This window comes from Danio rerio, chromosome 23 (assembly GCF_049306965.1).
Source record: "Danio rerio strain Tuebingen ecotype United States chromosome 23, GRCz12tu, whole genome shotgun sequence".
NCBI classification, from domain to species: domain Eukaryota; kingdom Metazoa; phylum Chordata; class Actinopteri; order Cypriniformes; family Danionidae; genus Danio; species Danio rerio.
Window position 1 is genome coordinate 4,522,501 of NC_133198.1, and position 12,538 is coordinate 4,535,038.

A 12,538-nucleotide genomic window follows, 5' to 3' on the forward strand; every position below is an offset into this window, starting at 1 on the left:
TAATTAATTAAACAACACTATTTGTAAGAGAATAAAAAAAAAACATCCACAACAATAGACAAAAACAATTTCGTGCTTTGGTCATTATCATTTTAGGTGGAGATTGGAAAGTCGGTCAAAGCGTATGTCCGTGTGTTGGATGGCAACAAGAAGCCTTTCCTCTCCAAATATTTCTCCGTCATGAACCTGAAGCTGAGGGCAGCGTCCTCCATTATATCTCTGCAGTGAGTGACCAACTCTAGACATCTAGTTTGATGATCTGCTGTTTATGAGAGCTAAAAAGCGTTATTGTTTTTTTTATCAGAACCCTGCCTGATTCATCAGAGGAGGATACGGCCACGTTTCTGGTCAAAGGATTGGTGATCGGACAGACCAGCGTGTCTGCTTTCATCATAGACAAAAACGGCAGAAAAATCACCTCTGCACCACAGCAAATAGAGGTGAGTCTCTTATGCTGCGTTCACACCAGACGCGGAACGGGCGTCAATCGCGAGTGATTTACATGTTAAGTCAACGCAAACATGCGAATAGACATCCTGCGGCGCGAATTGCGGGGCGTGAATGATGCGAATTGCGTGAATGGCGTGGTGCGAATTGAGCGTTTTGCGCATTTGACGCGCTTAAAGTGCGTTTCGCGCGAATCTCTCGAGTTCGAAAATCTGAACTTCAGCGGACATTTGCGCCGCGTTAACCAATCAGAAGTTTGCTCTTGTGGGGGCGTGATTGTGACGTAACACCTGTTGATGGTGTCCCAGGGGAAATCCTCCAGGCGACACCGACAACAAGTCATCAAACTGGGCTTGGCTCAGTCAGAAGCACCGTTGAAAGCCTCCGTGATCCAGGTTCAGTTTCTGGAGGAGTTTATGAGCTGGATTTGACGTGCGAATGAAGCGGGGTTTGACGTGCGAGTAAACTCAAATGTTCACGCGGCAATTTTCGCACGAATGACGTGATTTATCCGCGCGTTCCGCATCTGGTTTGAACACAGCATTCCCTGGCATGGCTTTGATTATAGTGTATGTAGAAAATGGATTCTTCAACTCACAGAATATTGGATATTGACAGCTGACAAACAGCAGATGATTAGTTGATGCAAATGAACACATATATATTGGTATATTGAATAAACTGAGATGCTAGATTGCATACTTAGACCTTGATCACACCGAACATGATTTTTGTGATAAGAGGCGCCTCTTTGGAATAGTTTTCTAATAGCCGTGAGTGTTTTGTGCAGTGCTTATGTGCGTCTGCTGTGCCTTGCCTTTTTACAGTTGCGCTCTGCCTGTTTGCAGTTATAAAAAGGTCAATTCTGAGCAGGAGAAGCACGCTGTGTCGGCACTTTTTTTCATTGACCAGTTAAATTAAAGCAGAGACGGGGTTTCTGTTGAGGTGACAGCTGTGTTTGTGTTGTCAAGAAAACTATGGAGTCTTTTAATGATTTAAAGAGACTAGTTATCACTGATTCGAGTTGTCTGAATCTGCATGACTTCACTAACTGTGAACATCACAATAATATTAAATATTACACTTTAGGGTTCGGTCGATAGACAATGCCATTGTCCATCGCTGTTGGCCGATAGACATTACGATGCTGAGCCGTCAACGCGATCCTCCGCCCCGGCCCCGTCGCAGCAACTGCTCGCAAAAATACACAGCGAGGCCCCATTTACACTATGACATCTTACATTTAAAATGGAATTTTAGAACGAAAACAATCCACGTCCACACTGGAGTTTCATCTCGCATTTCTGAAAAGCCCTCCTTCCACACTATACCGTTGAAAATGCACATCATGTGACCACACACACACACAGGCATGCACTGCAGCATATGCGCAAATCTGAGCTTCAGGCAGTCAGCGGGTGCTTTGAGCACAAAACCTCAGAGAGTAGTGTACGTCGAACAGTTATTCAAGGATGTACCGCTGGATCGCATCTCACTATAGTTGTTAAACGTGATATTTAATTACTCTTGTCTCTGTCTAACGACCCTTCGGTCTTTTGAATCTATCAGGTAACGTGTCACAGCGTCAGTACACTGCTTCAATCTTTCGCTTTCACGCTTGTACTTAGTAATTTTAGCGAAAACCTTAGATGCTGTTGGTTGGTTCATGTTGGTTGTGCACTTTTTTGTACCAACCTAATTTGTCGACGCCATTATAATGACTCAGATCACTCTGCCTATTCATGCCAGAGTCCCGCAGAAAAAGTGATTGACAGGTGGTCATTTTTGTGTAACTTTATTTATGATTTGGTTATGGATAAACCAAAACCATGCGGTCTATTCATAAATAATTAATTCACCGCCGACTTCGACAATGCCATTGTCCATCGCGATGTTTTACATTAGACATCTTACGATGCCAAATTGGTCGACATCGCCCAACCCTATTACAACTATAACAATTATCAACTGCAACACTTGCACACCATATGCAGCTGATTCAGTGTTTGCCAGGCAACATAAAAAGTGCACCACACTTCTTTTCTTGTCAACAAAATAAAGCAGTGTGGTACCCTTTGTGTTTTCAGAACGGATAATGGCGTTCTGTGTGATTGGTCTCTTAGTATGCCTATCGTAGATTGAGCAAATGGAAACAATCCCTGTTACCTCACACTCATGAAATCAAATATTAGAGGGGCAGTTGTGACCTAGCGGTTAAGGAGTTGTAATTGTATTAGAAACATTGCAGGTTTTTTTCCCGGTCATGGCAGGAATTGAAAATAGGGAGTGAATGGACCAAACTCTCTACATCTTCAGTACCCAGGTGGGATGCCCTTGAGCAAAACATCTCGCCCCTAATTGCTTACCGGGTGCTGGAAGCAATAGCTGCCCTTTGCTCTGAGTCATTAGAAAAAACAACACGATGCACCAGAGCAAGGAAAATAACACTCAAGTCGACAGTCGGCCGTTGGACTGTTGGTCAGGCTAGTGGCTTTCCACTCGCCATGTTAACGTCGTATTGCGTTGGCCCAATTCAGCATGTCGAATTGGTAATTTGTCATTCATTATGTCGGACAGTTAATCCAGCCAATAGCAGCATGAATACAGAAGGAGAGAAATGAAAGTAAAACACCCAACACTGTACTTGTATGAAATCATGCAGTTAGTGTTATTACTGGACTAGGAAAAACTGTATTTGTCTGTAAAGTGTTACAAAAATTAGACATTTTATACAATAAATATTTATATTTTTGATGGTAGAGATAAAAAAGTAATGGAGTAAAATGTGATTATAAATAATCGACGCAAAGAATTTCCTTCTGAAAAGTCTATTGAGAAGATTTTTTGAGTGTGTTTTTGTGATCTACAGGTGTTTCCTCCGTTCAGGCTGCTGCCAAGGAAAGTCACTGTAATAGTCGGAGCAATGATGCAGGTAAACTCTTTTCAGATTGATCCAGTTTACTCCAGTACACACAAAAAACTCAAGCAAATGCTGCAGTGTAGAGAAGCAGAATTATGACAGAGACATGGGCATCTGTTCTGTGTGTAAATGTAAATAGTTCTTCTTTATTGCAGATGTATTTATGTTGAGGATTTATTTGCACGTTTTTACACAAAAGCAAAGTAATCAGATTTTGGTCCCACTTTATATTGTGGCCTTAACTAATATGTACTTACACAGGAATTAATAGTTTGCTATAATGTCTTATAGTATAAATACATGTATTTACTGTGTACTTATGCTTGATTAAATACATGTATGTAATTACATCTGTAATTAACTTTTGTAATTAGATTTGTAAATACACTGTTGACCATCCCCACACCTTAACCCACCCTTAAACCTGCCCACACCACTAAACCTGTTCATAACCCAACCTCTATCCCAACTCAAAAGCACCACAAGTGTTCTCAAATACATCAAAAACACAGTCAGTACATTATATTTATTTTTTGATGTAAGTACATAGTAGTTAAGGACACTTAATATAAAGTGGTACCCAGATTTTATTACATAAAATCAGAATATTTTTTTTACATCATACGCCTTACGATTTTTTCCTCTCTACTAATGTGTTGTCCTCCATTGCCTGAATGGATTCGTTGAATTAGTTGAACCTTAAATGAAATTTACAACAACAACACAAATGAATGTATCACAGCATACATCTCAGGTTGTCAATAGTATAACAACCCAATTATCAGGCGCTATGTAGAGATACTGTCAGGCATGTGTCAGCATTGTGTTTACAAAGAGCTAGTGTTTTTCAGCCAACCGGTGAAAGCTTTATGGGATTATTTTTAATTTTACCTTTTACAGATTCGATGTTGTAATGTAATTAAAATACAACCAGTTCAGCAGACTTAAGCATTCATTTCGTTGTTCAAGCACAAAACGAGATGAAAGACCATGTAAATACAGAAACTCTATTCAAAATACTGGGGTAAAATAAATTTCCATATTTTAAAGACATAGTGTGGAAAAATGGAGATTAAAGCAGTGCTTCTTGTCCAGTTTAAGACCCTCTTTATATCGTAGATCAATCAGGTAGTAAAGATCACTGATTTTTAAATAAATCAGACCTTAAACGTAGCAATTTTGTAATGACGCAACAGTTCACCAGAAGCACTTGATCTGGCTGACTGAAAATCAGAAGTTTGTGTGTGTATAGCCCATTGTTAATCAATGATTATGATTCATATGATCCTTGCATTTCAGTTTTGGATTTTGTCCTGCATCAGTTCTGAACAAATCTTAATCAAGATAAAGCGATTATTGCACCATATCCCGCCATGTGTAGACTACTCTTAGTTCTGTTGGTAAAGTATACATGAATCCAAACTAACTATATGATTCTGTTAGCGCACATTGCTAGTTTTGTGGTGAACAATTCATCTGTGCGAGCGTCATCAAGAAAAAAAAAAAGTTTGCCCATGCAATCTAAAATTAAAATCTGAAAATGCACTTCCTGTTTGTTTTCAGATAAATTCTCAGATTAGGTCTTAACATACTTAACCATGCCCCTCCAGGGGTCCGTTCTTCGTACGTGGATTACTCAGTTAGCTGGATTTGGATATTGACGATTTGACACGATCCAGGATCGTTTCGGTCTTCAAAACTGATCTGAGAGTTGTTGTCATAGCAACAGTTCTGGTAGATCAAACCTGGTCGGAAGCAGGCTCAATTCTTATAAACAGGATTAGATCGACTCAGTTCAAGCAAAGATAATACAAAATGTATGTACCGAATTCTAATGTTTTCTTACAGTAGTAGTTATATACACTTGGGAAAATAGTAAATATTTTTAAACTATACATATATAAAGTTTTAGTTATTAATAAAATAAAGTTTTATATTAATAAAACGTATGCAATCTGCACCCTCGATATGAAAGTACAAAGACTGCCACCTGGTGGTGCAAAAAGAAAACTCATTGATATGAAATTTTTAGATCGCTTTAGTACAATTTGTGTATGATAATATACATGCACAATATGTGACTATTCAAAAGCAATAATACATTTATGCAGTTATAAACATGTTTTGACAGTTAATATGACGGTGATTTGATGCTTCACAAAAGTTGCAGACACTTTTACCAATATCAAAATGCATCCAGTTGTTCTTTACACCGATTAAAAAAAACGGCTACTATAATACTACTATGGCTACTATAATAAGGAAAATCCGCTCTAACTGTTAAACTAAATGAATTGCTCTTGACACATGAAAGGGGCATGCAGCCCACAACAAGGTGTAAAGTTATTACGTATAATATTTAACAAACCGTTTCCTATGAATTTGATGTAATTTTGCTCACATGGATAATTGAATATTAATCAGATGATGTCATTACGCTGCTGTGCCGTCAGCCAATCGTTGCATTTCTGATCATGATTTCGAGGATCGATAGATCTGTCCTTCACAACACACGCAGCGATCTCAGATCAGTTCATCCAGACATTCTAATCTGATTCGCGAACTTGTTTGAAGAACCAAATTAGCGAGAGATCAGTTATCGAGATGAAAAGATCCAGGATCTGCCAAATCATCTTAGATCATTAAAGCGAGGTACGAAGAACGAACTCCAGCTGTCAGTTTTGACAACAAACAGAAATATTGAGCTGGAGTTGTCCTAACATCCTTTTCCTGGTCTTTTTGAATGAAATGCCTACTTTACTACAGCTAATCAGCTCACAGTAGAAAAAACAAGCCACACCCACTGTTTTCTCATATATTCTGTTTTGCTAGGAATGTCACGATATGAAAATTAAAAAAAGCTGTCGCAGCTTCCGGTTCATGTGGACTTTACATGAGTTTTGTGGTTGATTTAAATGTGCTGTGTGAGAACACCTGTCCTGTCTGAATCAATGGCTGTTGTTGATTTTATTTTATTTTATTAGATCACATCAGAAGGAGGACCTCAGCCGCAGTCCAACATCCTCTTCTCTCTGTCCCATCAACACATCGCCTCCGTCAACAGCTTGGGGCACGTTCAAGGTCTGGCAGTGGGCAATATGACCGTAACCGGCGTGGTCCAGGCGGTCGACACTGAGACGGGCAAACTAGTGGTAGTGTCAAAGGTGATGCTCTGAGAAATCTGATCAAATGTGTGGGGAGTGTGTTGTTTGCAGGATTCCTGCTGTCATGGAAATTCTTTTGGTAACACTTTACAATAAGGTTCATTGGTTATTGCATTTACTAACATGAACTAATCATGAACAACACATGTACAGCATTTATTAATCATAATTGAACATTTACTAATGCATTATTAACATCCAAGTCCATGCTTGTTAACATTAGTTAATGCACCATGAGTTAACAAGAACTAAGAATGAACTACTGTATTTTCATTAACTAACGTTAACTAACATGAACAAATACAGTAGTAAATGTATTGTTCATTGTTTGTTCATTTATGTAAATGCATTAATTAACATTAACTAATGAACCTTATTGTGAAGTGTGACCGCTTTTTTAATTATCGTTGTCGCAATAAATACCAGAAAATATAATTTTCGATATCGCCTAATGTCGAGCTACACCATGGGTCATCAAACTTGTTTGTTGTGTCCTGCAGATTTTAGTTCCAACCCTAATGAAACACACCTGAACAAGCTAATCAAGGTCTTACTAGGTAAACTTGAAACATCCAGGCAGGTTTGTTGAGGCACGTTGGAGCTAAACCCTGAAGGGACACCGGCCCTCCAGGGCCGAGATTGGTGACCCCTGAACTACACCTTAAGTTATCGCAAACCACATGAGCACCTTCTAGGCACAGATATGTTATCAAATATAAAACCATGAACTGTGTCTTGGCGGGAAAACCGTGTCTTCTGCGGGAAATATGTGGAAATTAAAAATATTTTGTGCCATTTGCTTGACTTTTGCATTTAACTCAGCCTGTGTTTATATATTGTGTTTGACAGGATCAAGTTGATGTTGAGGTGGTGCAACTGAAAGCCATCCGAATCAGAGCTCCGATCACCAGGATGAAGACGGGAACGCTGGTAAACTCACATTATGGTTCACGCAGGTATTGAAATACAGTGTTTGAGCCTGTCTGAAAGATGTGCTCTGTTTGCTGTAGATGCCGGTGTATGTGATGGGGCTGACCAGCAGTCAGACGCCGTTCGCTTTCGGGAACGCTCTGCCTGGACTGACCTTTCACTGGTCCGTGACTAAGAGAGACATTCTGGACGTTCACACACGCCACGCTGAGGTCAGGATTCAGCTCTTTGTGCCACACAGTCTGTCATTTCACTATATGTGCACTAATGGTAAAGGGATAGATCACTTAAAAATTAAAATTCTGTCATTTACTCATCCTTGTTCAAAACCTTAATGAGTTTTTTTCATTTGTTAAACACAAAAAAGATCAAAATAAATGGCTAGTTCACCCAAAAGTTATTCTGTCCAAAAAACAAAAATATTCTGTCATCATTTGCTCACCCTCCACTTGTTCCAAACCGGTCAATTTAGTTTTTTAAACACTAAAGAAAAGAATTTGACAAATCTGACAACCTTTTCCTTCTATGGATGTCCAACATGCTATAAAAATAAGTATCTCCTTTTGGGTTCAACAGAAGAAAGAAGCTCATAAAGGTTTGTAACAACCTGAGTGTGAGTACATTTTCATATTTATTCGAACTATCCCTTTAACCTCCTAATCTACAATTCATAATGTTTGATCACACTGTAATTATGTGATTGTCAAAACCGCTCATGCCCTCATACACCATTGTACCTGCCATCACATGCTGTCATCTGGAAAGCACAGTAATTACATTAGGATGTGAAAGCAGCAATAGTTTTCAATCACAGAGACCTGAAGGACCAAAACGCCCATGTGAATTGCAGCACAGGTCTGTCAAGTTTCCATTGTTTCAAGCCAACTGTATTCAAAAAAAAGAAATGTGATCAAATGGCTTGTTTTGGGCACTTGTGATATGTATACAACCCCTAAGTTTTGTTTATAGGACTAAAATAGGGTATGGATAGGGTTATTAGGCAATAAATTTATAACGATAGTTTGTTCTGTAGACTATCAAGAAAAAATATACAGTTGAAGTCAGAATTATTCGCCCCCTTTGAATTTTTTAATATAATATTTCCCAGATGATGTTTAACAGGGCAAGGAAATTTTCACAGTATGTTTGAAAATATTTTATCTTCTGGAGAAAGTCTTATTTGTTTTATTTCGGCTTGAATAAAAGTAGTTTTTAATTTTTTAAACACCATTTTAGGGATAAAATTATTTGCCCCTTTAAGCTAATTTCTTTTTTGATAGTCTACTGAACAAACCATCGTTATACAATAACTTGCCTAATTACACTAACCTGCCTAGTTAACCTAATTAACCTAGTTAAGCCTTTAAATGTCACTTTAAGCTGTATAGAAGTGTCTTGAAAAATATCTAGTCAAATATTATTTACTGTCATTATGGCAAAGAGAAAATAAAACGGCTATTAGAGATGAGTTATTAAAACTCTTATGAATAGAAATGTGTTGAAAAAATCTTCCCTCCCTTAAACAGAAATTGGAGAAAAAATTAAAAGGGGCAAATAATTCAGGGTGGCTAATAATTCTTCTGACTTCAACTATATTGTTTAAAGGGGCTAATCATTTTTACCTTTAAAATTTTTTGTTTTAAATTAAAAACTGCTTTTATTCTAGCCGAAATACAACCAATAAGGCCTTCTCCACAAGAAAAAATATTATCACAAATACTGTGAAAATTTCTTTGCTCTGTTGAACATAATTTGGGAATTATTGAAAAAAATAAATTCAAAAGGGGTTTAATAATTCTGAACTGTATGCTGTATAGTGCATATTATTGGCTGATATTTGGATTTTTGTTTTTTAATTCTGCATCTGCTGACAAGTCTTTCCATGTAATCAATGTTTCCAGTCCATCCTTCATCTTTAAGACAAGCCATTCAGTTGTGAATCCAGCAATTGACATACAGTATAATGACCAAGCGCCATTCACTTTCTAACGTGACCCTATGTTGTGTTGCATGCAGAAACACTTTGACATGCAGTAAAGTTTTTTTCTTTTTAAAATGCTGTTAGACATTAGATCCACAGTCCAGCGGCATCTCCAGTGGGAGACATGTGTTTACCTCTCAAAAAGTCCCAAAAAAGAGGTTGTTTTCCGGTGGATTCATAAAGCCAGTATATAAGCTAAGTCAACAATAATAATAATATATTTGAAAAAATTTCAATATGATTACTTAGGAATATCTGCTGAATTTAATTGTCCATAATTGACCCAACTATTGTGTTTAGTTTTAAAAAGTAGAGGGAATGGTTGAATCGGAGAACACAGGTTAAAATATTGATGCTAGGTAACAAAAATGTGTTTTTTTTCTAAAAGTAAGGCAGGCGTGTTCCCCCCGGTTGTTACACCCCTGGTTTAGTCTAGTAGGTCTAATTTAATGCAGTTTTTTGCTGATAGCAATGTAATTATACACCTTCAGGCTTGTGTTATTATAGCATATTGCTCTGTTAACTATGTGTATAAAAGTGTTTGCTCCTTACAGTTTTTACAGTTTTTTGCATGTTTTTTTTTTTACACTTTAATGTTTCAAATCATCAAACTAATTTGAATGTTAAGGAAAGATATCACAAGTAAACACATTGTGCAGTTTTGATGTGAAGGTTATTATTATAAAAGGAAAGTGAAAAACAAAACTGCATAGCCCTGTGTAAAAAAAGCCTAAAGCTAATAACTGGTTGGGCCACCCTTAGCAGCACCAATTACAAGCAAGCATTTTTGATCACTTGCAGTGAGTTTATTACAGCACTGTGGAGGAATTTTGTCCCACTCATCTTCGAAGAATTGTTGTAATTCAGCCACATTGGAGGATTTTTAAGCACCTTTTTAAGGTCTCAATTGGATTCAGGTCAGGACTTTGACTAGGCCACTCCAAATTCTTCATTTTCTTTTTCTTAAGCCAATGTTTTACTAATATTTAAATTAAATATTTAAATTTAAAACCTGCACACGAAAGGAAGAATTCATTAAGGGGGCAAACACTTTGTATTGTATGTAAAATATAAAATTTTTGAACTTTAATTATAAATGTTATCTTCAGTGAGCAGCAATATTTTAATTCTATGATTCTGTCATAGAAATATCAAATTAAACATAACAGTTTTTACTAAAATGCATTTAATCGGTTGTAATAAATATGTATGCATAATAAGTGTGCTTTTAGTTTTTTTTGCATGGCTCTTATTTTCTCTATGAATAATATCGGCCAGTTAGCCAGATTGATGTCTCAATATCAGCATCGGCCAATAAAAAGCCCACATAGGTCGACCTCTACAAGAAACACAAACAACTGTCATGTCTGTTATTTCATCATATTGAGATGATGCTGCCTGTGCTTCAGCGTGTGTTTCTCTCCTGCAGGCATCTGTACAGCTCAGTGCTGAGCACAACTTTGCCATGAGTGTGTTTGGTAGGAGTAAAGGGCGCACGGGCCTGAGGGTGGTGATGAAGGCCATCGTTCCTCTGTCTGGACATCTGGAGGACGATGCCCTCGAACTCCATGATGAGATACAGATTCAGGTACACTCCATTGTCATTTCAAGAGAACGCCACTTTGGCCCCGTTCACACCTGGTATATTGTGTGATGTGTTTTAACCTATCACAAGTAGACACTAAATACAGGTGTGAAATGTTAAGAGCTTGTCCACTTTCCACTGCATTCAGATGTAGTGGTTAAAAGCGTTTGATTTGGATTGTTAATTACAGCCTGCTCTTCTGCTGGACTCATTCATAAACCCAGCAGCTGGAGAAGATGATTTAACCCTTGTGTATTGTTCAAATTGACTACACTCCCCTTATGTTAGCGGCTGTTGTTGCCCCATTGACCTCCATTACAACAACTTTTTTGATTGCAAAGCCATGAAATCACGACGGTTGGCCGCTTTTTAGGGGTGTTTGTCCAGCTAGTTGGTTTGTTGTGTTCCTCACATTGGCTCCAGACTGTTTAAGGGCCAGGACACACCAAGACAATTGTCGGCATAATGTGTTCTCTCCTTTTAGTAGGCTACTGTCTATTTACTGCATAGATGTATACACTAGATATCGCATAGGGACCCTGAGCATGCGTCTATAGCGCCGCCACATTGGTACAGTGCTCCCAGGACAAATGTCATTCAACTGCACTAGTCAAGACAGTGTTATTACGTGAAAATGCTGGACTTTAGCGCTGTCTACGGGTGTAGTAACGAGCAAACAAAGAAAACAAAGCACAAAGGCAGAACATTTCATAGGTAAGATTTAGTTTTTTACGTTTTTGTGTGTTCTGAACTTTTGTGCTAAACAGGGAACGTTAGTGATGATAATACAGTCTTCTTACTGCATTCACCATTTGGCAAAGTAGCTCCAACTCGCACTAAACACTCGGCTTATGCTAGTTTTGTTGAATAAAATCAGCAAACAATGCAAAAGAAATATGACAACGAGATGCTGCGCTGCCAGAAACTTGTATTATTGTCGGCTAGTGAAGAAGTCGTTCAAAACGGAGATTCATTCATAAAGGAATCGCTCCCTCTGTCAGTATGAGAAGTGAAAGCAGGAGAGGAGGTGTGTTTCAGGACATGATTAGATCAAATTCAACAGGGACGGTTGATAGTACATTTCTGTACACACAAACACAAGCTTTTTATCAGTAATGCCAGTGCGATCACAATCCATCAATGTAGAAAAGTGAAGTAAAATTATAATTTTCGTAATAAAAAAAATTGCATACTAACATCCAGGAAAACTCCCGATCATAGATATATGTGTAAATCTCTGGCTTTGGATGGCCATAGTCCTCCACTGTACCTTGGTCCCGCATTCTTTTTAAAGGAGCGCTACCCTGTACCAAAATGGCGGCTCTATTGATGCATTCCTTCCAATATACAACAACAGGGTCGGCGACATCTAATGTATATATCTATGCATTTACTGTGTACACACACAGCTTTTTGGTCCCGACGCGAGCCGACAACACAGTTGGTTTATGTCAGCACTAGATGTTTGGCATCAGCTTGGTGTGTCCTGGATTTACACCACTGTGTTGTAG

General features: G+C 38.2%; 2 protein-coding genes across 4 annotated transcripts in view; both read left to right on the forward strand.

Annotated features, from left to right (window-relative positions):
* Positions 1-12,538, forward strand: part of zgc:113278 — an 852,580-nt gene that overhangs the window by 296,931 nt on the left and 543,111 nt on the right. The gene's annotated exons all lie outside the window — the stretch shown is intronic.
* Positions 1-12,538, forward strand: part of nup210 (nucleoporin 210) — a 74,494-nt gene that overhangs the window by 38,851 nt on the left and 23,105 nt on the right. Inside the window, exons 22-28 of one of the 2 annotated variants that reach the window (XR_012398948.1) lie at positions 1-224; positions 305-440; positions 3,317-3,379; positions 6,352-6,531; positions 7,381-7,461; positions 7,542-7,673; positions 10,872-11,030. The exon at positions 1-224 is cut by the window's left edge and continues 660 nt beyond it. Coding sequence is in view for 1 of the 2 variants with exons in the window: in XM_002667560.8 (XP_002667606.3) it covers positions 97-224; positions 305-440; positions 3,317-3,379; positions 6,352-6,531; positions 7,381-7,461; positions 7,542-7,673; positions 10,872-11,030 (879 nt within the window). In the remaining variant the exon portion in view is untranslated. The remainder of the gene's footprint in view (positions 225-304; positions 441-3,316; positions 3,380-6,351; positions 6,532-7,380; positions 7,462-7,541; positions 7,674-10,871; positions 11,031-12,538) is intronic. The other variant, XM_002667560.8, reaches the window with a different exon arrangement.